Genomic DNA, 27,154 nt, shown 5'->3' on the forward strand with positions numbered 1-27,154 from the left:
AGACTTATTTAGATTTAAGCTTGAACACCTCCAGATCCTATTGAAGCAGGTTCTAGCTACTTTGGACGACTCTCAACCTTCGGTTGCTGTCAACCCTATGAAGTCTTCTAAACTGGATAGAGTTTATGATTCTCCATCTTCTGAGGTGTTTTTTTCTGTTCCAAAGAAGATGTCTGAAATTATAGCTCAGGATTGGGATAACCAGGGGATCCTTTTTCCCCTTCCTCTGTTTTTAAAAAAGTTTCCTGTTGCTGACTCTATTCGTGACTCATGGCGCACTGTGCCTAAAGTAGAAGGATCTATCTCTACTCTTGCTAAAAGAACTACCATTCCTATAAGGATAGTTGCTCTTTTAAGGATCCAGTGGATAAGAAGCTAGAGGCTTACTTAAAAAAAGATGTATATCCATCAAGGATTACAGTGGCAACCGGCGGTGAGTATTGCCACGGTTGCAGGAGCAGCATCTTATTGGTGCAATGCCTTGTCTGATCTTATTTCAGAGGAAACTACAGTAGAGGAGATCCAAGATAGGATCAAAGACCTTAAACTAGCCAATACCTTTAACTGTGATGCCAACATGCAGGTAATTAGACTGGGAGCTAAGATGCCTAGCTTCACTGTGCTAGTCCGCAGAGCTCTGTGGTTAAAATCTTGGTCGACTGATGTTTCTTCAAAGACCAAGCTTTTGGCTTTGCCGTATAAGCGTAAAACTCTATTTGGACCTGGCTTGGCGGAAATCATTTCAGAAATTATGGGTGAAAAGGGATCTTTCCTGCCTCAGGACAAGAAAAACAGGCCTAGGGGTCGGCAGACTTCTAATTTTCGTTCCTTTACCAACTTTAAAGGACAGAAATCCTCCTCTTCCTCCTCCAAACCAGACAAATCCAGGTCCACTTGGAAATCCAGCCATCCCTGGAACAAAGGAAAGCAAAACTAGAAGCCTTCCGCTGATCGGCATAAAGGTTCCGCCCCCGATCCAAGTTTGGATCAGATGGGGGGCATGCTTTCTCTTTTTCGTCAAGCCTGGATTAACGATGTCCCAGATTCATGGGCTCTGGACATAGTACCCCAGGGTTACAGAATAGGATTCAAGTCTTTCCCTCCCAGTGGCAGATTTCTCCTGTCAAGATTATCCTCAAACCAGGTAAAGAGGGAAGCCTTCTTAAATTGCGTCAAGGACCTATCCTCCCTGGGAGTTATTGTACCAGTTCCTCTAAAGGAACAAGGTCTAGGATTCTATTCAAATCTATTTGTGGTTCCCAAAAAGGAAGGAACTTTTTGTCCCATCCTAGATCTCAAGTGTCTCAACAAATTCTTCAGGGTTCCTTCTTTCAAGATGGAAACTATTTGTTCCATTCTTCCATTGGTCCAGGAAGGTCAGTTCATGACGACCATAGACCTGAAGGACGCATACCTTCATGTTCCCATTCACAGGGATCATCACCAGTTTCTGAGGTTTGCCTTTTTGGACAAGCATTTCTAGTTTGTTGCACTTCCGTTTGTTCAGGCCACGGCTCCCAGAATATTCACAAAGGTTCTGGGGGCGCTATTGGCAGTGGTCAGATCGCAAGGAATTGCTGTGATGCCTTATCTAGACGACATCTTGGTTCAGGCGTCATCTTTTCAACTAGCAAAATCTCATACAGAGATGTTGTTGTCTTTTCTACGTTCCCACGATTGGAAGGTGAATCTGGAGAAGAGTTCTCTAGTTCCATCTACAAAAGTGTGTTTCCTAGGGACAATTTTAGATTCCCTGTCCATGAAGATTTTCCTGACAGAGGTCAGAAAATCCAAACTTCTTGCTTCCTGCCTTTCTCTCCAGTCTGCTTTCCGCCCGTCAGTGGCTCAATGCATGGAGGTGATTGATCTGATGGTGGCTTCCATGGACATCATTCCTTTTGCTCGGTTCCATCTGCGACCACTGCAGCTTTGCATGCTCCATCAATGGAATGGAGACCATTCAAATTTATCGCAGAGGACCCTAACAAGAGACTCTCTCTCGTGGTGGATTTCACAGGAACATCTGTCTCGGGGCACTTGCTTCCTGAGACCTTCCTGGGTGATTGTGACTACGGATGCCAGCCTGTCATGCTGGGGAGCTGTTTGGGGTTCTCTAAAGGCTCAGGGCCTCTGGTCTCAGGAAGAGACTTCTCTTCCCATAAACATCTTGGAGTTGAGAGAAATCTTCAAAGCCCTGACAGCATGGCCTCAACTATCTGTAGTCTGGTTTATAAGATTCCAGTCAGACAACATCACCTCCGTGGCTTACATTAACCACTAGGGAGGAACTCTGAGTTCCTTGGCCATGAAGGATGTTACTCGCATTCTGCAGTGGGCGGAAGCTCACAATTGTCTCCTATCTGCTATCCACATTCCAGGAGTGGACAATTGGGAGGCAGATTTTCTGAGCAGACAGACCTTTCATCCCGTGGAGTGGGCTCTACCATCTGGAAGTGTTCTCTCAGATAACCCTCAGGTGGGGGGTTCCAGAGTTGGATCTGATGGCGTCCCGCCAAAACGCCAAGGTTCCAAAGTACGGTTCAATGTCAAGAGATCCTCAGGCCGTTCTTATAGTTAGCTCTCCTTCCACGCGTCATTGCTCGTATCAAACAGGAGAGAGCATCGGTAATCCTAATAGCTCCTGCATTGCCTCGCAGAATATGGTTTGCGGATCTGGTAAGGATGTCATCTCTACCTCCTTGGAGGTTACCTCTGAGAAAGGATCTTCTAATTCAGGGTCCTTTCCTCCATCCAAACCTGGATTCTCTGAAGCTGACTGCTTGGTGATTGAAGGCCTAGTTCTGTCTAGGTTTTTCTGAAGCGGTCATTGATACTATGCTTTAGGCTCGCAAACCTGTTACTCGCAAGATTTACCATAAGGTATGGCGTAAATATCTTTATTGGTGCGAATCTAAGGGTTTTTCCTGGAGCCGGTGAGGATTCCTCGTATTTTATCTTTTCTTCAGGATGGCCTGGAGAAAGATTTGTCAGTCAGTACTCTAAAGGGTCAGATTTCTGCATTGTCTATACTTTTGCACAAATGTCTGGCAGACTTAACATATGTTCAAGATTTTGTACAGACCCTGGTCAGAATCAGGCCTGTGTTTAAACCTGCTGCTCCTCCTTGGAGCCTTAATTTATATCTTAAAGTTTTGCAGCAGGCTCTGTTTGAGCCGATGCATGTTGTTGATATCAAATTGTTGTCTTGGAAGGTTTTGTTTCTCCTTGCTATTTCTTCCGCTCACAGAGTTTCTGAGCTTTCAGCTCTGCAGTGTGATTCCCCATACCTTATCTTTCATGCAGATAAGGCGGTCCTTCATACTAAATTGGAGTTTCACCCTAAGGTGGTGTTGGATCGAAATATTAATCAGGGAATTGTAGTTCCTTCTTTTTGTACTAATCCTTCTTCTCATAAGGAACGTCTTTTGCATAACTTAGATGTTGTGCATGCTCTAAAGTTTTACCTACAAGCTACTAAAGATTTTCGGCAATCTTCTGCCCTGTTTGTTGTTTTCTCCGGAAAGCGGAAGGGTCAGAAGGCCACTTCTACTTTTCTTTCTCTCTGGTTAAGAAGTATGATTCGTTTGGCTTATGACACTGCTGGACAGCAGCCTCTTGAGAGAATTATGGCTCATTCTCCTCTTCTTGGGCTTTCAAAAATGAAACTTCTGTGGAACAGATTTGCAAGGCGGCTACATGATCCTCTTTGCATACTTTTTCCAAATTCTACAAATTTGATACTTTTGCCTCGGCTGAGGCTTCTTTTGGGAGAGAGGTTCTTCAAGCGGTGGTGCCTTCTGTTTAGGTCCTCCTGCCTTTTTTTTTTCTCTCCCTGTTCATTCCGTGTCCTCTAGCTTGGGTATTGGTTCCCACTAGTAATTGGAATGACTTTGTGGACTCTCCATGTCATAGGAAAGAAAACACAATTTATGCTTACCTGAAAAATTTCTTTCCGGACATGGAGACTCCACAACCCCGCCCTCTTTTTTCATTATAATTTGGCAGTTTTTTGAGTAAACCTCAGGCACCTCTATACCCTTGTGTTTCTTCTTTTTCCATTTTTCTTCGGCTGAATGACTGGGGATTATGGGTAAGGGAAGTTACACTTAACAGCTTTGCTGGGGTGCTCTTTGCCTCCTCCTGCTGGCCAGGAATTGAATATTCCACTAGTAATTGGAATAACAATGTGGACTCTCAATGTCCGGAAAGAAAGAAATTTATCAGGTAAGCATAAATTTTGTTTTGCGTTTTTACACTTTTTGCTGCTAATGTAACACAATAAACTGTATACTGTGCACACTAGTAAAATTACAGCCAGAGATGTATTGTATAATCAGTATACTGTGCACAGTATTATTACAGCCTGTGGTGTCAAGCAGCTGAGTAGGTGGCTCTGCACTTATGTTACAGCATACTAGATAGTTTAGGAAAATAGCTGCGTGACGAAAGGAAATGACAGTAGTATTACTCAGATCTATAACAATAAAATACTTTTTTGACTATAATGTCCCTTTATCATCTTTTGTGTGCTATGTACCATGTGGAGTAATATTCACGTTGATGTTTTGTTTTTGTCTCATCTATCTGGTGCAGGCTCGCTCTTTTATGAAGAAAGTTCAAGAAAAAGCCTTTCCTGCATTTAATACAACAGTAAGTATAACAATGTATATGAGTTTAGAATTTGTATATAATTACATAATGTTTCACTAAACGAGTTTCTCAAGGACCAACGGTATTAAAATAATACTATATTATATCTTGTGTTAAAAAATGCATTCTGATGATTACCTCTGTATTCTTTAAGAAATCATTACTAAATTTTTAAGGTTTACATATATTTAAAGAATGGTCACATTTAAGAAATGCATACGATTTTTTTTTTTTTAAGCATTATGATGGTTAAAATGTTTGTTCGAAATTTTAAAAATTAAAATTGTGTGAAATTTTCGTCCCTTTTTATATAGTCGTCATCATAATAGTTTTATACCTTCCAGAAATTAGTTTGCAGATCACAAATGCAAGATAGCAACCATGCTGAAAGCAAATATTCAGCCTTCAGTCAAGCAAAGGCAACATGAGGTTATGCATTTCGAGAGTTCAGATGTTTGGGTTTTTATTAAATTAATTTTAAAACTCTGCTTTATAGAGTTTAAAATGCTGAGCCAAACACTGTTTTCATTGAGGGGCATATTTATCAATGTGCGAGCGGACATGATACGAAGTAGTGTATCATACGCTGTCAGCATTTATCATTGCACCAACCGTTCTTGTGAACTGCTGGTGCAATGCCGCCCCTGCAGATTCGCGGCCAATCGGCCACTAGAAGGGGGTGTCAATCAACCCGATCGGATTCGATCGGGTTGATTTCTGTCCGCGGTCTCAGAGCAGGCGACAAGTTATGGAGCTTGATAAATATGCCCCTATGTCTCCTGTTCCGGAAAATACTGTTCAAAAATTATTTTTGGCACTATACTTCTAAAAGCCAGAGCCATTCAGAGTGTTTTGCTGTAGCAAAGTAAAAACAAGTTATACTCCCATCTGTTTCTGGTTACCTAGAAAGAAGGAAAAGAGACATATAAAATCTATTTCCCTATACAGCTATTAATTGCTGTGTTAAATGTTGATACTGAACCTAGTGGTGATCTGTATTACACATACAAAATGAAATCCCTGCTGTCACTGGTCAGAGGCATCCTCCACAAGCACTTATAGATCTCAAAGAATTGTGTCTGCATGTTCCATATGCTGTGACTCATAAATACTCGATCAGATTTGCTTTACCAAATTTTTTAATAAAACTCAGTGCAAAATTGAGAATAGAAGGCACCCAATTGTTTCATTGACATTGTTTCCCCTTATGAGGAACTTGAATGCAGATTTTTTTTCACGTCTTTCCTGACTAAACACAAATGGGCTTTAAAACGAGAAAAAATGCTACCTACTAATGCAGTTTTCTCCTGTTAAGTGTAGTCAGTCCACGGGTCATCATTACTTATGGGATATTAACTCCTCCCCAACAGGAAGTGCAAGAGGATCACCCAAGCAGAGCTGCTATATAGCTCCTCCCCTCTACGTCACACCCAGTCATTCTCTTGCACCCAACTAATAGATAGGATGTGTGAGAGGACTGTGGTGATTAAACTTAGTTTTTTATATCTTCAATCAAAAGTTTGTTATTTTAAACGACACCGGAGTGTGTTGTTTCCTTCTCAGGCAGAATTTGAAGAAGAATCTACCTGAGTTTTTTGTATATGATCTTAGCGGGCGTAACTAAGATCCGTTTGCTGTTCTCGGCCATTCTGAGGAGTAAGGTAACTTCAGATCAGGGGACAGCGGGCAGGTTCACCTGCAAAGAGGTATGTTGCAGTATATTATTTTCTAAGGAATGGAATTGACTTTGAAAATACTGCTAATACCGATATAATGTAAGTACAGCCTTAAATGCAGTAGTAGCAACTGGTATCAGGCTGACATGTATATATGTTTACACTTAAGTATTTCTGGGAAAATACTGTATGCATATAACTTTTAGCCTAACTTGCAGTGTGAGCGACTAGCAGCAGGCTTTTTAATGACATTTCATATATTAGATTTTAAACGTTTACTGGCATGTTAAATCGTTTAATTATCTGAGGTACTTGGTGAAAATTGTTTTGGGCTTTATTTTCCACATGGCTGTCGTTGTTTTAAACTAAAACAGTTTACTGAGCTTCCCTCACTGTTGTAGTGTGAGTGGGAGGGGCCTATTTTGGCGCTTTTACTACGCATCAGAAATTCAGTCACAGTCTGTCTTTTTCTCCCTGCATGATCTAGGACTTCTCCACATAGCTCAGGGGTCTTCAAAACTAGTTTTGAGGGAGGTAATCACTCACAGCAGACCTGTGAGACTGTGCTTGACTGTGATAAAAACGCTTATATTGTCAATTGTTATATGTTTTTTTCTGATATTAAGGGTTAATCATCCATTGCTAATGTGTGCAATCCTTTGCTAAATTTGGTTTATATAACTAATCCGGTTCATTGTTATTCAACTGTGACAGTTTTTGTGTGCTTCTTAAAGGCACAGTAACGTTTTTACATATTGCTTGTAAATTTAGTTGAAAAGTATTTCCAAGCTTGCTAGTCTAATTGCTAGTTTGTTTAAACATGTCTGACACAGAGGAAACTCTTTGTGCAATATGTTCAAAAGCCAAGGTGGAGCCCAATAGAAATGTATGTACTAATTGCATTGATGCTACTTTAAATAAAAGTCAATCTGTACATGTTAAGCAACATTCACCAGACAACGAGGGGGAAGTTATGCCGACTAACTTGCCTCACGTGTCAGTACCTGCATCTCCCGCTCAGGAGGTGCGTGATATTGTAACGCCAAGTACATCAGGGCGGCCATTACAAATCACTTTACAAGACATGGCTAATGTTATGACTGAAGTTTTGTCTAAATTGCCAGAACTTAGAGGTAAACGAGATCACTCTGGGATGAGAACAGAGTATACTGATAATGCTAGGGCCATGTCTGATACTGCGTCACAATATGCAGAGCATGAGGACGGAGAGCTTCATTCTGCGGGTGACGGATCTGATCCAAATAAATTGGATTCAGACATTTCAAATTTTAAGTTTAAGCTGGAAAACCTCCGTGTATTGCTAGGGGAGGTGTTAGCGGCTCTGAATGATTGTAACACAGTTGCAATCCCAGAGAAAATGTGTAGGTTGGATAAATATTTTGCGGTACCGGCGAGTACTGACGTTTTTCCTATACCTAAAAGACTTACTGAAATTATTACTAAGGAGTGGGACAGACCCGGTGTGCCTTTCTCACCCCCTCCTATATTCAGAAAAATATTTCCAATAGACGCCACCACACGGGACTTATGGCAAACGGTCCCTAAGGTGGAGGGAGCAGTTTCTACTTTAGCTAAGCGTACCACTATCCCGGTGGAGGATAGCTGTGCTTTTTCAGATCCAATGGATAAAAAGTTAGAGGGTTACCTTAAGAAAATGTTTGTTCAACAAGGTTTTATATTACAACCCCTTGCATGCATTGCGCCTGTCACGGCTGCAGCAGCATTTTGGTTTGAGTCTCTGGAAGACACCCTTGACTCAGCGACATTAGATGAGATTTCACTTAAGCTTAAAACCCTTAAGCTAGCTAATTCATTTATTTCTGATGCCGTAGTACATTTAACTAAACTTACGGCTAAGAATTCCGGATTCGCCATTCAGGCACGCAGAGCGATGTGGCTAAAATCCTGGTCAGCTGATGTAACTTCTAAATCGAAACTACTTAACATACCTTTCAAGGGGCAGACTTTATTCGGGCCCGGTTTGAAATAAATTATCGCTGATATTACGGGAGGTAAAGGCCATGCCCTGCCTCAAGACAGAGCCAAACCCAGGGCTAGACAGTCTAATTTTCGTGCCTTTCGTAATTTCAAGGCAGGAGCAGCTTCAACTTCCTCTGCTCCAAAACAGGAAGGAGCTGTTGCTCGCTACAGACAAGGCTGGAAACCTAACCAGGCCTGGAACAAGGGCAAGCAGGCCAGAAAGCCTGCTGCTGCCCCTAAGACAGCATGAAGTGAGGGCCCCGATCCGTTAACGGATCTAGTGGGGGGCATACTCTCTCTTCGCCCAGGCTTGGGCAAGAGATGTCCAGGATCCCTGGGCGTTGGAGATCATATCTCAGGGATATCTTCTGGACTTCAAAGCTTCTCCTCCACAAGGGAGATTTCACCTTTCAAGGTTGTCAACAAACCAGATAAAGAAAGAGGCGTTTCTACGCTGTGTACAAGACCTTTTACTAATGGGAGTGATCCATCCAGTTCCGCGGTCGGAACACGGACAAGGGTTTTACTCAAACCTGTTTGTGGTTCCCAAAAAAGAGGGAACCTTCAGACCAATATTGGATTTAAAGATCCTAAACAAATTCCTAAGAGTTCCATCATTCAAGATGGAAACTATTCGGACAATCTTACCCATGATCCAAAGAGGTCAGTACATGACCACAGTGGATTTAAAGGATGCTTACCTTCACATACCGATTCACAGAGAACATTACCGGTATCTAAGGTTTGCCTTCCTAGACAAACATTACCAGTTTGTAGCTCTTCCCTTCGGGTTGGCTACGGCTCCAAGAATCTTTACAAAGGTTCTGGGCTCTCTTCTGGCGGTACTAAGACCGCGAGGAATTTCGGTAGCTCCGTACCTAGACGACATTCTGATACAAGCGTCAAGCTTTCAAACTGCCAAGTCTCATACAGAGTTAGTACTGGCATTTCTGAGATCACATGGGTGGAAAGTAAACGAGGAGAAGAGTTCTCTCTTACCACTCACAAGAGTTCCCTTCTTGGGGACTCTTATAGATTCTGTAGAAATGAAAATTTACCTGACAGAGGACAGGTTAACAAAGCTTCTAAATGCTTGCCGTGCCCTTCATTCCATTCAACACCCGTCAGTGGCTCAATGCATGGAGGTAATCGGCTTAATGGTAGCGGCAATGGACATAGTTCCTTTTGCACGCCTGCACCTCAGACCGCTGCAATTGTGCATGCTAAGTCAGTGGAATGGGGATTACTCAGATTTGTCCCCTACGCTGAATCTGGATCAGGAGACCAGAGATTCTCTTCTATGGTGGCTTTCTCGGCCACATCTGTCCAAGGGGATGCCCTTCAGCAGGCCAGACTGGACAATTGTAACTACAGACGCCAGCCTTCTAGGTTGGGGCGCTGTCTGGAATTCCCTGAAGACTCAGGGATCATGGACTCAAGAGGAGAGTCTCCTTCCAATAAACATTCTGGAATTGAGAGCAGTTCTCAATGCCCTACTGGCTTGGCCTCAGTTAGCAACTCTGAGGTTTATCAGGTTTCAGTCGGACAACATCACGACTGTGGCTTACATCAACCATCAGGGAGGGACAAGAAGTTCCCTAGCGATGATGGAAGTATCAAAGATAATTCGCTGGGCAGAGTCTCACTCTTGCCACCTGTCAGCGATCCACATCCCAGGAGTGGACAACTGGGAGGCGGATTTCCTAAGTCGCCAGACTTTTCATCCGGGGGAGTGGGAACTTCATCCGGAGGTCTTTGCCCAAATACTTCGACGTTGGGGCAAACCAGATATGGATCTCATGGCGTCTCGCCGGAACGCCAAGCTTCCTCGTTACGGGTCCAGGTCCAGGGACCCGGGAGCGGTCCTGATAGATGCCTTGACAGCACCTTGGACCTTCAGGATGGCTTATGTGTTTCCACCCTTCCCGATGCTTCCTCGTTTGATTGCAAGGATCAAACAGGAGAAAGCATCAGTGATTCTAATAGCGCCTGCGTGGCCACGCAGGACCTGGTATGCAGATCTAGTGGACATGTCATCCTGTCCACCTTGGTCTCTGCCTCTGAGACAGGACCTTCTAATCCAGGGTCCTTTCAAACATCAAAATCTAATTTCTCTGAAGCTGACTGCATGGAAATTGAACGCTTGATTTTATCAAAGCGTGGATTTTCAGAGCCAGTAATTGATACCTTAATACAGGCTAGGAAACCTGTTACCAGGAAAATTTACCATAAGATATGGCGTAAATACTTACACTGGTGCGAATCCAAGGGTTACTCATGGAGTAAGGTTAGGATTCCTAGGATATTGTCTTTTCTACAAGAAGGTTTAGAAAAGGGTTTATCTGCTAGTTCGTTAAAGGGACAGATCTCAGCTCTGTCCATCCTTTTACACAAGCGTCTGTCAGAAGTTCCAGACGTTCAGGCTTTTTGTCAGGCTTTGGCCAGGATTAAGCCTGTGTTTAAATCTGTTGCTCCGCCGTGGAGCTTAAACTTAGTTCTTAACGTTTTACAGGGTGTTCCGTTTGAACCCCTTCATTCCATTGATATCAAGCTGTTATCTTGGAAAGTTCTGTTTTTAATGGCTATTTCCTCGGCTCGTAGAGTCTCTGAATTATCAGCCTTACATTGTGATTCTCCGTATCTGATTTTTCATTCAGATAAGGTATTTCTGCGTACTAAACCTGGGTTCTTACCTAATGTAGTCACTAACAAGAATATCAATCAAGAGATTGTTGTTCCATCATTGTGTCCTAACCCTTCTTCAAAGAAGGAACGACTTCTGCACAATCTAGATGTAGTCCGTGCCCTGAAATTTTATTTACAGGCAACTAAAGATTTTCGACAAACTTCTTCCCTGTTTGTCGTTTATTCTGGACAGAGGAGAGGTCAAAAAGCATCTGCTACCTCTCTATCCTTTTGGCTTCGTAGCATAATACGCTTAGCCTATGAGACTGCTGGACAGCAACCTCCTGAAAGGATTACAGCTCATTCTACTAGAGCTGTGGCTTCCACTTGGGCCTTTAAGAACGAGGCCTCTGTTGAACAGATTTGCAAGGCTGCAACTTGGTCTTCTCTTCATACTTTTGCTTCTTCAGAGGCTGTTTTTGGGAGAAAGGTTCTTCAGGCAGTGGTTCCTTCCGTATAGAGATCCTGCCTGTCCCTCCCGTCATCCGTGTACTTAGCTTTGGTATTGGTATCCCATAAGTAATGATGACCCGTGGACTGACTACACTTAACAGGAGAAAACATAATTTATGCTTACCTGATAAATTCCTTTCTCCTGTAGTGTAGTCAGTCCACGGCCCGCCCTGTTTTTTAAGGCAGGTCTAAATTTTTAAATTATACTCCAGTCACCACTGCACCCTATAGTTTCTCCTTTCTCGTTTGGTTCTTGGTCGAATGACTGGGTGTGACGTAGAGGGGAGGAGCTATATAGCAGCTCTGCTTGGGTGATCCTCTTGCACTTCCTGTTGGGGAGGAGTTAATATCCCATAAGTAATGATGACCCGTGGACTGACTACACTACAGGAGAAAGGAATTTATCAGGTAAGCATAAATTATGTTTTATTTCCTAAGATATGGTGAGTCCACTGCTTCATCATTTACTGTTGGGAATATCACTCCTGGCCAGCAGGAAGAGGCAAAGAGCACCACAGTCAAACTATTAAGTATCACTTCCCCACCCACAACCCTCAGTCATTCTCTTTGCCTTTGGTGCACGGAGGTGGTAAAGTTTTGGTGTCTGAAGAAAATTTGATTTCTTTACTTCAAGCAAGATTTTGGTGTTAGAAAGCCGGAGTAGGTTTACTCTTATCTTTCCTTTTCAAGATTTGGTCTAGCCGTACTCCAAATTAGCATCTTCAATAGAGCAGTAGTGGCTTTAAAGCAGTTAGGAACTTGTGAAGTGGGCTTCACTGTGTTTTCCTAACATGTTGCTTCCCTAGTATAGAAAGCCAGAGTAAGTTTACTCTGTTCTTTCTTTTTTCTACAGGTCTCTGTGAGGAGTGGCGTCCTCTCACGCTGGTTAGGCTGTCCTCCTGCCGGACGGCTAGATGCAAGTAAGTGCCTTTTTGTCTTCTAGTAGAGAGATGGGCACTTAAGAAGCTGCAGTGTTAAGGGACTCATATATCCTGAATCAGGATGTTTCAAGGCAGGGAGCGGGCACTTCTCTTGTGACTGGAGACAGGGGTTAATACCTTTCTAATGATTGACTATATAACCTTTACTTATTGTGGGCAAAGCAAGCTGTGATTTTATGTTAACCAACAATATTTCACCATTCTGCTCAGTGCATTGTTAATAGAGATGCTTATAGAGCAGTAGCACTGAGTAATGTAACTGTTTCCAAATGTTAAACAGACTCCATTACTGTGGCTGCGTTGTACATGATGATGAGGCATTATGTACGGGTTGTCACATTACTGGAAGGGCTAATGCTTTTTATTATGGGCATATGTTTTGAGATGTCTGATTTTAGACTCAAGTCTCAAGCGGCTTGATGTTTGTTACGGACATTCAGAATCCTTGTGAGCGCTACGGTCCTCCGCCATTACACATTTTTGTGGCAGTAGGACTCTGCTATGCGCAAACTTGATTTTGCGCGCTCGCATAATTGTCAGGATTCTAGTGGGTGAACTACGTGACCCGCTTGTCCGCTGTGATGGCGGAGCGGCTTCTTTTCTTTGGTCCCATTGTGTCAAGTGCTTATTGAGAATGTAAATCTCTTACAAGTAGTCTAGACACCTCAATCAGGCTGGAGTGTAGGGTGGCTTTTTGATGTTTGTGGCTACCTGGGCGTTACGTTATGCTGGCTTTTCTGTCAAAAGATTTAAAGTGACAGTGCATTGCCTATTGTATAAAAAATATTGAATAGAAATATTTTTAATAATAACCCTTATAGTATTTAAAGTGACAGTGCATTGCCTATTGTATAAAAAAATAAATATTAATTAGAAATATTTTTGATAATCCCGTAAGTTCTTAAAGTGACTGTACATTGCCTATTGCATAAAATAATATTAAATACAAAAACTTTTATTTGTATTGGGGCATGGAGTCCCTGTGTTGGTGACAATCATGTTGGTATATATGGAGGTACAAATTGTTCTCTATACAATTCTGTGTGGCTTGTTTTACTGATCTTTCATATACTGATATATGTTGCCCAATCTATGTCTCTCAGGATGTTGTTGTCAGGCGATGCCACAGCCTTCTCCATAAATGTCTTAAGCCTTATTGGCGTCACAAGCAGTGCCCTGTGGTTCCTATCTATCTCCTGGAGGAGTTTATTTGCCTGAAGTAGTTGCTGCCCAGGTATCTAGCGGTATCTGTGACATTATCTGCTTTTCCCATTTTAAGGGAAGACGCAAAGGAACATAAGAGATTCAGATAGTAAGGTTTCTGTACTCTCTGCTGCTACTCAAGCTGTTTTTCTTCATAAGTTTGATGAGGAGAATAAGTTGTTAGCCTCTGCGGGTGAAGTCTCAGATTCAGACAGTATAATTCCTTCATCTGATACTCAAGTGGTATGCTTGCACACCCTATGAACTGTTAAAGGAGGTTTTAGCTACTTGGATGACATTGATACCCCTGTCGTTGTCAACCCTTGGAAGTTTTGTTAACTTTATCATTTCTATGATGTTCCTTCCTATGAGGGAGTGTTTATAGACGTGCTTTGGATATTTTCTCAGGAATAGGAGTAGCTAGGGATGCCTTTCTCCATGTCTCCTGTCCTTTAAAGGATTTTCCTGTCGCTGACTCCATCAAACTGCACAGTGCCTTAAGTAGAGGTGAGTTTTTTCTACTATGGCTCAGAGATCTTCAATCCCTATGGAGGATAGCTGCTCCTTTACGGTTCCATGGTTAAGAAGCTGGATGTTTAATTGATCATCTAGAACGATGCCTTGTCTACTTAGACTTGCTGTGCTAGCCTACGGGGCGTTGTGGCTGAAATCTTGGACTCAGCTGCGGAGACTACCTGTGGCTTAGTGGCACAGCCTTGGCTTTATAATACTGCAGATGCAGGATCAATATCCAATTTATCCAAGACATGTAACAACCTTGGCCATATTTGCATTATATTTAAGGTTTCCTCCAAGTCCAAGCTTCTGGTGCTTCCTTACAAGGGTGAGAACTTGTTTGGACCTGGTCTGGCAGAATTTACCTCTGAATTACTGGTGGGAAAGGTCTTTTCTACCACACGTCAAGTGGGATAGGCTAAAGGAAAGTTTTTCTTTCTTTCTTACTGCAGGGACAGTCCAGTCATTTGGAATCCCAACCAGTCCTGGTCCAGGAGGTAACAATCCAAGATTTCCTCCCAGAGGCAGATTTCTCCTTTCCAGGTATGATGAGAGGCATTCTTGAACTGGGTTCAGGACCTTCCTCTCTGGGAGTGATAGTTCCAGTCAAAAAACGAGATCTAGGTATTTACCTTTAATTTTCTCTTTGATTTGAGAGGGTCTGTTCAGGACGAACATAGACCTGAAGGAGTTGTTCCCATTATCTGAGATCTTCTCTAGTTTCTGAGATTTGTCATCCTAGAAAGACTTTTTTGGTCTTGGGGATTGGCAAGGGTGCCCTCCTGGACAATATATGGTTCAAGTGTCATTCTTTCTAACAGAGATCAGATAATCAAATATTTCTTTCTCTTACCTCTCTCTACTGTTAGGCTTACTGTGAGCTCTAGTGGTCCGGTAGATAGCTTAGCCATTTTGTATCCGGAGGTGGGAGTTTAAATTCAGCTGCTGCTTATTTTCCTTTTCCCTTTCTGTGGCTCAGTGTATGGAGGTAATTGGCCTGATGAATCCATGGACATCATCCCTTTTCTCAAGTCCATTTGAGAGACTGCAGTTATGATGCGCAGTCAAATGGAGTGGTAACCATTCGGATCTCTCTCAGAGGATAGATCTGGTTCAGCTTTAAGAGACTCTTTTCCGTGGTGGTTTTCTCCTGAGTATCTGCCTCAGGGCGCATGCTTCCAGAGACATTCCTGGGTGTTTGTGACCACAGACTTATTAAGGCACAAGGACTTTGGACTCAGGAGGAGTCTGCTCTCCCTATCAACATCTAGGAGTTGAGAATGATTTTCAGTGCTCTGTGGACTCGTTCTCAGGTGTCCTTAGCCCATTTTTTCAGGTTCCAGTCGGTCAGTTTCACCTCAGTGGTTTACATCAGCCACCTGGGAGGAACTCAGAGTTCCTGAGCCATGAAGGAGGTGGCTCGATTTGTTCAGTGGGCGGGAGCTCACCATGCTGTCTATCTGCCATCCACATTCCAGGAGTGGACAACTAGGCAGCGGACTTCCTGGACAGACATTTCATCCCGGGGAGTGGGTTCTCCATCCGGTGTTGTTCTCCAGGTTAACCCTCAAACGGGGGGTGCCAGAATTTGATTTGTTGGCATCTCGCCAGACTCCCAAGCCTCTAAGGTATGGTTCAAGGTCAAGAGATCTGCAGGCGCTCTGATAGATGCTCTGGCGGTTCCTTGGGTTTTCAGTCCAGCATACCTGTTTCCTCCGTTTGCTCTTCCTTCACGATTCTTTGTTCGTATAAGTAGGAGAGAGCATAACGGTCATTTTAATAGCCCCTGCATGTCCTCGCAGGATCTGGTATACAGACCTAGTGAAGATGTCATCTCTTCCAAATTGGAGGTTTCCTCTGAGGAAGGACCTTCTAACTTAGGGTCGATTTCTTTACTCAAATCTTGTTTCTCTGAAGCTGACTGCTTGGAGATTGAAGGCTTTATTCTGTCTAAAGAGTGGTTTTTCTGAGGTGGTCATTGAGACCATGATTTGGGCTCACTAGCCCTTTTTCTAGAAAGATTTCTATAAGATATGGCATAAATATCTTTCTTGGTATGAATCTAAGAGCTACTCTTGGAGTAGGGTTAGGATTCTTAGGATTTTGTCATTTCTCCAGGAAGGTCTGGAGAAGGGTTTGCCAGTCAGTATTCTGAAGAGTCATAATTCTGCATTTTTTTTTGGTTACACTAGCGTCTGGCGGCTGTGCCAGAGGTGTTATCTTTTTGTCAGGCCTTGGATAGAATCAGGCCTGGGTTTAAGTCTGTTGCTCCTCCTTGGAGTTTTAGAATATATTTAGATATCTTGGAAGGTCTTGTTTCTTTTTGCTATCTCTACTGCTCGGAGAGTCTCGGTATTCTCGGCTTTGCAGTGTGATTCGCCTTATCTTATTTTCTTGCCGATGAGTCGGTTCTTCATTCTAAGTTGGATTTTCTTCCTAAAGGGGTTTAGGAATAATTTGTTCCTTATCTATGTCCTAATCCTTTTTCTCATAGGAACGTTTGTTGCACAACTTGGATGTTGTGCGTGCTCTTAAATTCTATTTTAGGCGACTAAGGATTTTCGCCAGTCTTCTGTCCTGTTTGTTTCTCTGGGAAACGTAAAGGTCAGAAAACTACTGCTACTTCTCTTTCTCTCTGGAGAAAGCTTCTTCAAGCGGTGGTGCCTTCTGTTTAGGTCTGCCTGTCTTGTCTCTCCCTAGTCATCTGTGTCCTCTAGCTTGGGTATTGGTTCCCAACAGTAAATGATGAAGCCGTGGACTCACCATATCTTAGGAAAGAAAACAAAATTTATGCTTACTAGATAAATGTATTTATTTCCGGATATGTTGAGTCCACGGTCCTGCCCTTTCAAGACCGTTATTTTTTAATAAACCTCAGGCACCTCTACACCTTGTGTTACTCATTTTTTTCTCCATTTCCCTTTCGAATGACTGGAGGTTGTGGGAAGGGAAGTGATACTTAACAGTTTGACTGTGGTGCTCTTTGCCTCCTCTGCTGGCCAGGAGTGATATTCCCAACAGTAAATGATGAAGCCGTGGACTCACCATATCCGGAAATATATAAATTTATTAGGTAAGCATAAATTTGGGTTTGCAGATTTCTGCCCTGCCCAGCCTTGCATATGTGCATTAGTCTTATAAGAAAGTTCTCAAATATCTCAGTAGTACAGTGGGTTAGATAGAGCAGGTGGCAAATACTTTCTGAAAGTTTGACATCACATAATATTCCTATTCCACGCAGAACAAAACAGACGTCCTGGTGGATCAGTTGTTTACATCTACAAGGTTTTTAACAAAATACTAGTGCAATTGCCTTGCCAGCTCCCTAGAATGGGGAGCAACCCTACAAAATAATTTAATCAAAGTGTATTGGGTATCCGACCTGTGTTAGTAGGTAGTTAATAGATGTATTGGAAAATAAAGACTGCACTTCTTGTATTGGGACATATCATATTAGAAACGTATAAAGAATGCAACAGTGAAAGTCTCAAACTGTAGCGGTCAGAAATGCCTTCTGGACATTTACTGCAGTTCATCCACTAGAAACAAGAAACAGCCAAGCAGCAGATTTTACTAGGAAAGTGGAATCTATACATAAATCTTTCATTATCTAAACCAGAATTGAAAAACTCCATGTATATAATATATGCAGGTATAAAACATACCTGCATTTGATTGCTTGTTAAAAGAATATTGCCATTTAAATAAGTTAAATTTTATATAATATGATAGAGGATACACATTTGTGATCTTACAACGTTGTCTATGAGGCCTACTTATCAAGCCGTCAACTGTGCTGCATTAGACGGCACCAATACGCTAGCCTGACATCGCCTAACATCGCGGCCACGGACCTGAATCCCCTCTCCATATTTATATAAAAAGCTGTCAAAAAGCAGCGCACCAAGTACGGGGCGATGAGCAGCAGACTGTTGTTAACTAACAGTCATCGATCTCGCTGCTATTCGGCTTTTCCCCAGCATTATTTATATCCTGTCACTAAACACCGCCACTATACTAAACTGTTTAACCCCTATCCCGCCACTCCCCGACTCCGCCACAACTAAAGTTATTAACCCCTATCCCGCTGCTCCCGGAGCCCACCGCAAGTCTAATAAACGTATTAACCCCTTATTCCGCCGCTCCCCGACCCCGCCGAAACTAAATAAAGTTATTAACCCATATCCATCCGCTCCCGGAGCCCACCGCAACTAAATAAATGTACTAACCCCCAAACCCCTGGCCTTCCACATCACTACCACTTACTAAACCTATTAACCCCTAAACCGCTAGCCTCCCACATCGCCATAAACTAAATGAACCTATTAACCCCTAAACCTAACAACCCGCTAACTTTATATTAAATATTAACTCATCCCTATCTTGTAATAAATTAAAACTTACCTTTAGATTTAAATTAAACTATATTAAATTAATAATTAACCTACCCTAACTATTATACTACAATTACATTAAACTATATTAAACTATTATTTAATCTACCCTAACTATTAGACTAAAATTACATTAAACTATATTAAACTAATAATTAATCTACACTAACTGTTATACTAAAATTACATTAAACTACAAATTAAATTAAATATATTATATAGTTAAAAACATAACCCTACTCAAATAATTTAAATCTACTATTAAAAATGACAAAGTTACAAAAAACTAACAACTAAGTTACACAAAATAACAAACACTAAGTTACACAAAAAAATAAACACTGTTACACAAAATAAATTTTTTTTTATCAAATATTTAAACTAATTACACCTAATCTAAGAGCCCTATGAAAATAAAAAAGCCACCCCCCCCAAAAAAAAAAATCAAAAACCCTAGCCTACAATAAACTACCAATGGCCCTTAAAAGGCCTTTTGTGGGGCATTGCCCCAAAGAAATCAGCTCTTTTACCTGTAAAAAAAAATACAATCAACCCCCCAACAGTAAAACCCACCACCCACACAACCAACCCCCCAAATAAAAGCCTAATCTAAAAAACCTAAGCTCCCCATTGCCCTGAAAAGGGCATTTGGATGGGCATTGCCCTTAAAAGGGCATTTAGCTCTTTTTCCTTGTCCAAACCCTAATCAAAAAATAAAACCCACCCAATAAACCCTTAAAAAAACCTAACACTAACCCCCGAAGATCCACTTACAGTTTCTGAAGCCCCGACATCCATCCTCAACTAAGCGGCAGAAGTCCTCAGCGAAGCCGGCAGAAGTCTTCATTCAATCGGGCCGAAGTCTTCATCCAAGCCGGCAGAAGTCTTTATCCAGATGGCATCTTCTATCTTTATCCATCCGGCGCGGAGCAGCTCCATACTCAAGACATCCGGCGCAGAGCATCCTCTTCTTTCGACGTCTTCTTCAACAATGAAGGTTCCTTTAAATGATGTCATCCAAGATGGCGTTCCTTAGATTCCGATTGGCTGATAGAATTCTATCAGCCAATTGGAATTAAGGTTGAAATCCTATTGGCTGTTGCAATCAGCCAATAGGATTAAGCTTTCATCCTATTGGCTGATCCAATCAGCCAATAGGATTGAGCTTGCATTCTATTGGCTATTCCAATCAGCCAATAGAATGCAAGCTCAATCCTACTCCTGTAGGTTATAATGATTTCACCTTTACACCATTACAGGAAGCATGACTGTGGAATCTGTTTAACCACAGGTTTTTTTTATCATCTTAGTCAGACATGCATCTCAGTTATGGGCTCTCTTCTACTGTTTATCGTATTTACTTTTCCATTTAGATAAGTTTGCTAGTCCCTGAGATTTTGTGTAAGGTTTTTTCTTAGTTTTATGCTTGTGAATAAAAAATACATCTAGTGAATAGCAACCAGCTGCACACCTCAGATGTGATTCTTCACGTTTATATTGATCAACTAAAGAATGTAAAAAAACAGTTCACACTTCTTGGACAAACCAAAACAAATCTTTCCTTACCTGTTTTCTGCAGGATTCAAAAATAACGCCTGTTGTTTCCTCTTCTTGCATGCCTCTGTATTATAGTGATTGGTAAATCAACATTGGAGAATGATACTAGAGTTGGCCAAGATAAAGTCCATGTCTTGCTTAAGTAGCACCCTTTAAGCTTCCTTTACTTTTGTTTACGATAGTAGGTAGTAGGAAAAGTATGTGATTTTTAAAAGGTGACATCTCAAATTTAGAATTTCATTTGAGCACTTTATTGAAATGCCCTGTGGTAGTGAGTGAGAGGTATGGAATTTTTAAATTTAATTTCCTTTTTTCATTTTGTCAAAAAATGGAAATTGTACATAGTGTTTTCATTATAATTTCCTAATTTTGTTTGGTTTTCTTTCAGGTTGTCTTGGACAGTTATTTAAAGAGGCTTCGTGAAGTAGACTTCAATATTTTCCATCCAAGCTTACAGAGGGGAAATGCCTTACTCCCTTGGTCTTTGTATTTTCAATCATGGAGAAAAAGTTATTAAATCTTAATTAATTTCTTATAGTAGTTGTTTTTCTTTATTTCTAGGACAGTGTTTGTGTCTGTCTCAGTTAATGTATTACAAACAAAAAAAAGAGTATAACAAAAGGAACCTTAAAGTTAAGAGGCATTAAGTAGGTTTGATAGGAGTAAGTAGAATAGAGGAAGAGGAAAAATAATGGGTTAAGTAGAGGAAGGCAAAAGTGGTGAAGATGGGAAAATATGACTGTAAAATGAATAATCTCTCACATGGTTTCTGAAGATGTAATCTGAAATAACAAAATTTATGTTTACCTGATAAATTTCTTTCCGAACATGGAGAGTCAACAACGTCATTACAATTACTAGTGGGATATTCAACTCCTGGCCAGCAGGAAGAGGCAAAGAACACCCCAGCAAAACTGTTAAGTGTAACTGCCTTACCCATAACCCCCAGTCATTCAGCTGAAGTAAATGGAAAAGGAATAACACATAGGTGCCTGAGGTTTACTCCAAAAAACTGCCGAATTAAAAAGAAGGGTGGGGTCATGGGCTCTTCATGTCCGGAAATAAATAAATTTATCAGGTAAGCACAAATTTTGTTTTCTTTCCTAAGTCATGGAGAGTCCACAACGTCATTACAATTACTAGTGGCAACCAATACCCAAGCTAGAGGACACGGAATTAACAGGGAGGAAGAATAAAGGTAGGAGGACCTAAACAGAAGGCACCACCGCTTGTAGAACTTTTTTCCCAAAAGAAACCTCAGCCGAGGCAAAAGTATCAAATTAGTAGAATTAGGAAAAAGTATGTAAAGAAAACCATGTTGCTGCCTTGCAAATCAGAAGCTTTATTTTTGAAAGCCAAAGAACTGGAGACAGCTCTAGAGCAATGCGCCATAATTCTCTCAGGAGGCTGCTGTCCAGCAGTCTCATACGCCTAACGAATCAAACTTCACAACCAGAGAGACAGAGAAGTGCCTTCTGACCCCCTTACGCTTTCCAGAGAAAACAACAAATAGGGCAGAAGATTGCCGAAAATATTTAGTAGCTTGTAAGTAAAACTTTAAAGCGCGCACAACATCCAAGTTATGCAAAAGACGTTCCTTCTGAGAAGGAGGATTTGGAAAAAAGGAACAACAATTTCCTGATTAATGTTTCGATCCGACACCACCTTAGGGAGAAACCCCAATTAAGTACGAAGGACCACCTTATCTGCATGAAATATAAGGTACACTCTGCGTGCGGAAGGAATAGCAACAAGAAACAAAACCTTCCAAGATAACAATTTGATATCAACAACATGCATTGACTCAAATGGAGCCTGCTGCAAAACTTTAAGAACTAAATTAAGGCTCCAAGGAGGAGCAACAGGTTTAAATACAGGCCTGATTCTAACCAGGACCTGAACAAAGGCTTGAACATCTGGTAAGTTTGCCAGACGTTTGTGCAAAATGATAGATAACGCAGAAATCTGACCCTTTAGAGTACTGACCTATAAACCCTTTTCCAGGACCCTGAATTAGAAGGGCCTTCCTCTGAGGTAACCTCCAAGGAGGTAGAGATGACATCCTTACCAGATCCTGCGAGGCCATGCAGGAGCTATTAGGATCACTGATGCTCTCTCTTGTTTTATACAAGCAATGACTCGTGGAAGGAGAGCAAACGGAGGAAACGGATATGCCAGAGAAAACCTCCAAGGAACTGCAAGAGCATCTATCAGAACGGCCTGAGGATCACTTGACCTTGAACCGTACTTTGGAACCTTGGCGTTTTGTCGGAATGTCTTAAGATCCAACTCTGGAACCCCCCACCTGAGCGTTATCTGAGAGAACACTTCCGGATGGAGAGCCCACTCCCCGGGATGAAAGCTCTGTCTTCTCAAAAAATCTGCCTCCCAGTTGTCCACTCCTGGAATGTAGTTGGCAGACAGAAGACAATCGTGAGCTTCCGCCCCCTGCAAAATGCGAGTCATCTCCTTCATGGCTAAGGAACTCAGAGTCCCTCCCTGGTGGTTGATGTTAGCTACTGAGGTGATGTTGTCCGACTGGAATATGATAAACTGGACTATAGACTGTTGAGTCCACGCTGATAGGGCATTGAATATCGCTTTCAACTCCAAGATGTTTATTTGAAGAGAGGACTCTTCCTGACACCACAGGCCCTGAGCCTACAGAGGGACCCCAAACAGCTCCCCAGCCTGACAGGCTGGCGTCCGTATTCACGATCTCCCAGGAAGGTCTCAGAAAGCAAGTCCCCCAAGATGATCCTGTGACATCCACCACGAGAGAGAGTCTCTGGTTAGAGAGTACAGATTTATCCTCTACGATAAATCTGAATGGTCTCCGTTCCATTGATGGAGCATACAAAGTTGCAGTGGTCGCAGATAGAACCAAGCAAAAGGAATGATATCCATAGAGGCCACCATCAGACCAATCACCTCCATACATTGAGCCACTGATGGACAATTTGGATTTGCTGATGTCCGTCAAGAAAATCTTCATGGACATAGAATCTATGATTGTCCCTATGATTGTCCCTAGGAAAATCACTCTTGTAGATGGACCTAAAGAACTTATGTTTCCAGATTCACTTTCCATCTGTGTGAACGAAGAAAAGACAACAAACATCTCTGTATGAGATTTTGCTAGTTGCAACTATGACGTCTGAACCAAGATGTCGTTTAGATAAGGAGCCACCGCAATTCCCTGAGCTCTGATCACTGCCAAAAGAGCTCCCAGATCCTTTGTAAATACTCTGGGAGCTGTGGCAAGACTAAATGGAAGAACAATAAACTGGAAATGCTTGTCTAGAAAAGCAATCTTTAGGAACTGGTAGTGATTCTTGTGAATGGAAACGTGTAAGTATGTGTCCTTTAGGTCTATAGTCGTCATGAACTGACCTTTCTGAACCAAAGGAAGAATGGAATGAATAGTTTCCATCTTGAAGGTTGGAACCCTGAGGAATTTGTTGAGGCACTTGAGATCTAGGATTGGTCAAAAAGTTCCCTCCTTTTTGGGAACCACAAATAGGTTTGAATAGAATCCTAAACCCTGTTCCTCTAGAGGGACTGGTACGATAACTCCCAGGGAGGATAGGTCCTTTACGCAATTGAAGAAGTCCTCCCTCTTTACCTGGTTTGAGGATAGTCTTGATAGGAGAAATCTGCCCTTTGGAGGGCGAGACTTGAACCCTATTTTGTAACCCTCGGATACTATGTCCACAGCCCATGGATCTAGGACATAGCATATACAAGCCTGTAGAAAAAGAGAAAGTCTGCCCCCCACCTGATCCAGAAATGCAGACCCTTCATGCTGATTTAGAGTCAGCAGAAGGCTTCTTGCTTTGTTTTCCCTTATTCCAGGGCTGGCTGGATTTCCAAGATGACCTGGGTTGGCCTGGTTTTGAAGAAGAAAATTCAGAAAGGAACGAAAATTAGAAGTCTGACGACCCTTAGGTCTATTCTTCTTGTCCTTAGGTAGGAAAGATCCTTTTCCACCCGTAATCTCAGAAATGATCTCCGCCAAATCAGTTCTAAACAAAGTCGTACCCATATAGGGCAAAGCCAAAGCCTTGGCCTTTGAAGAAACATCAGCTGACCAAGATTTCTTTCATGTAATTGGCAAGAGTCCATGAGCTAGTGACATATGGGATATACATTCCTACCAGGAGGGGAAAAGTTTCCCAAACCTCAAAATGCCTATAAATACACCCCCCCACCACACCCAGAATTCAGTTTTACAAACTTTGCCTCCTATGGAGGTGGTGAAGTAAGTTTGTGCTAGATTTCTACGTTGATATGCGCTTTTCAGCATGCTGAAGCCCGGTTCCTCTCAGAGTGCAGTGAATGACAGAGAGATGTGAAGGGAGTATTACCTTTTGAATACAATGATCATCCTATCGGGGATCTATTTCTTAGGTTCTCTGTTATCGGTCGTAGAGATTCTTCTCCTACCTCCCTTTTCAGATCAACTATATACTCTTATATACCATTACCTCTAATGATTCTCCTTTCAGTACTGGTTTGACTATCTACTTTATGTAGATGAGTGTCTTTTGGTAAGTATGTTTCCATTTATTTATGACACTCTCAGCTATCGTTTGGCACTTTATATGTAAATATAGTTCTAAATATATGTTTTATACTTATATTTGTCATGATTCATCAGTTTATTTCCTTCTTACAGACTGTCAGTTTCATTTTTGGGAAATGCATATAGAGGAAAAAAAAAAAGAAAAAATCTTACCTGAAATTTTTTCAATTGACTTTCTTTCTAAATTGCGGGCTGTTAGGCTCGCGGGAGCGCTAAATGCTATAATTTATTGCGCCATATTTGGCGCAATACTTTTTTGGCGCGAGAATTACGTTTGTTGACATTATGTCGTCATTTTCAGTGTCTTAGTTGGTGCCGAGAGTTTGCACGTAGTTGCGTCATCTATGACGCTCGTGTTTGTTGCAGACGTTTTTGACGCCAAAATTTTTTTTCAGTTTGGGCGTCATACTTGGTGCCAGATTTTGACATTATTTAAGTCATTATTTCTTTTTGCTTCTGGTTTCCAGAGGCTTATTCTGTTTGCATTTTTTCCCATTCCTGAATCTGTCATATTAGGAAATTGATAATTTTGCTTTATATGTTGTTTTTTCTATTACATATTGCAAGATATACCATGCTGACCCTGTTTCAGAATCTACTACTGGAATTCTGCTGCCTGATGTTGGTTCTACCAAAGCTAAGTGCATTTGTTGTAAACTTGTGGTAACTGTTCCTCCGGCTGTAGTTTGTGTTAGTTGTTTGTTTGTGTTAGTTGTCATGATAAACTTTCTAAAGCAGATAATATTTCCATTAGTAATAATCCATTACCTGTTGTTGTTCCTTCAACATCTAATGTTCAGGATATTCCTGTTAATGTGAGAGAAATTGTTTCTATTTCTATTCAGAAGGAATTGTCTGTTACCACCTTCTAATAAACGTAAAAGGTCTTTTAAAACTTCTCATAATTTCAATTAATTTTTAAATGACCGACAGCATTCTGATTTATCTATCTCTGATGAGGATCTATCTGGTACAGAAGATTCTGCCTCAGATTTTGACACTGACAAAACTTCATATTTATTTAAAATGGAGTATATTCGTTCTTTATTAAAAGAGGTGTTGTTTGCATTAGATATGGAGGAGACTAGTCCTCTTGATATTAAAACTAGTAAACGTTTAAATTCGGTTTTTAAACCTCATGTAGTTATTCCAGAGGTTTTTCCAGTTCCTGATGCTATTTCAGATGTAATTTCTAGGGAATGGAATAGTCTGGGTACTTCATTTACTCCTTCTTTAAGGTTTAAAAAACTGTACCCTTTGCCAACTGATAAATTGGGGTTTTGGGAAAAGATCCCCAAAGTTGATGGGGCTATCTCTACTCTTGCAAAGCGTACTACTTTTCCTACGGCGGATAGTACTTCTTTTAAAGATCCTTTAGATAGGAAACTTGAATCTCATCTAAGGAAGGCTTATTTATGTGCAGGTCATCTTCTTAGGCCTGCTATTTCTTTGGCTGATGTTGCTGCGGCTTCAACTTTTTGGTTGGAAACTTTAGCGCAACAAGTACCAGATCCTAACGTGTATAGCATTGTTAAACTTATTCAACATGCTAATAATTTCATTTGTAATGCCATTTTTGATATCGTTAGAATTGATGTCAGGGATATGTCTTTAGCTATTTTAGCTAGAAGAGCTTTATGGCTTAAAACTTGGAATGCAGATATGACTTCTAAGTCAACATTGCTATCTCTTTCTTTCCAAGGTAATAAATTATTTGGTTCTCAGTTGGATTCTATTATTTCAACTGTTACTGGGGGGGGGGGGGAGGGAGCTTTTTTGCCTAAGGATAAAAAGTCTAAAGGGTAAATTTAGGGCTCCTAACCATTTTCGTTCCTTTCGTCAGAATAAGGAACAGAAATCTGACCCTTCCCCTAAAGGATCGGTTTCCATTTGGAAGCCTTCTCCAGTCTGGAATAAATCCAAGCCTTTTAGAAAACCAAAAGCAGCCCCCAAATCCGCATGAAGGTGCGGCCCTCATTCCAGCGCAGCTGGTAGGGGGCAGACTAAGGTTTTTCAAAGATGTTTGGATCAATTCAATCCAAAATCATTGGATCCAGAACATTGTTTCTCAAGGGTACAGAATAGGTTTCAAGGTAAGACCGCCTGTGAGAAGTTTCTTTCTCTCACACATTCCAGTGAAGGCTCAGGCTTTCCTGAAGTGTGTTTCAGACCTGGAGTTATCCGGGGTAATTGTGCCACTTCCCTTTCTGGAACGGGGTCTGGGGCTTTATTCAAATCTGTTCATTGTTCCAAAGAAAAAGGATTCTTTCAGACCAGTTCTGGATCTAAAGATTTTGAATCGTTATGTAAGAATACCAACATTCAAAATGGTGACTATAAGGACTATTCTGCCTTTTGTTCAGCAAGGGCATTATATGTCCACAATAGTTTTACAGGATGCATATCTTCATATTCCGATTCATTCAGATCATTATCAGTTCCTGAGATTCTCTTTTCTAGACAAGCGTTACCAATTTGTTGCTCTTCCTTTTG

The 27,154-nt window shown here is 41.5% G+C and overlaps 1 protein-coding gene across 4 annotated transcripts in view; it reads left to right on the forward strand.

The window, feature by feature from the left end:
• The window catches only part of NDUFAF6 (NADH:ubiquinone oxidoreductase complex assembly factor 6), a 282,057-nt gene extending 261,448 nt beyond the window's left edge, over positions 1–20,609 (forward strand). For all 4 annotated transcript variants that reach the window (XM_053715218.1, XM_053715217.1, XM_053715219.1 and 1 more), the window contains 2 exons: positions 4,594–4,650; positions 20,465–20,609. In XM_053715218.1, the coding sequence (XP_053571193.1) occupies positions 4,594–4,650; positions 20,465–20,593 (186 nt within the window). In that variant the 3' untranslated portion in view covers positions 20,594–20,609. The remainder of the gene's footprint in view (positions 1–4,593; positions 4,651–20,464) is intronic.
• Positions 20,610–27,154: the final 6,545 nt, after the last annotated feature.

The sequence above is a fragment of the Bombina bombina genome, chromosome 5 (assembly GCF_027579735.1).
Source record: "Bombina bombina isolate aBomBom1 chromosome 5, aBomBom1.pri, whole genome shotgun sequence".
NCBI classification, from domain to species: domain Eukaryota; kingdom Metazoa; phylum Chordata; class Amphibia; order Anura; family Bombinatoridae; genus Bombina; species Bombina bombina.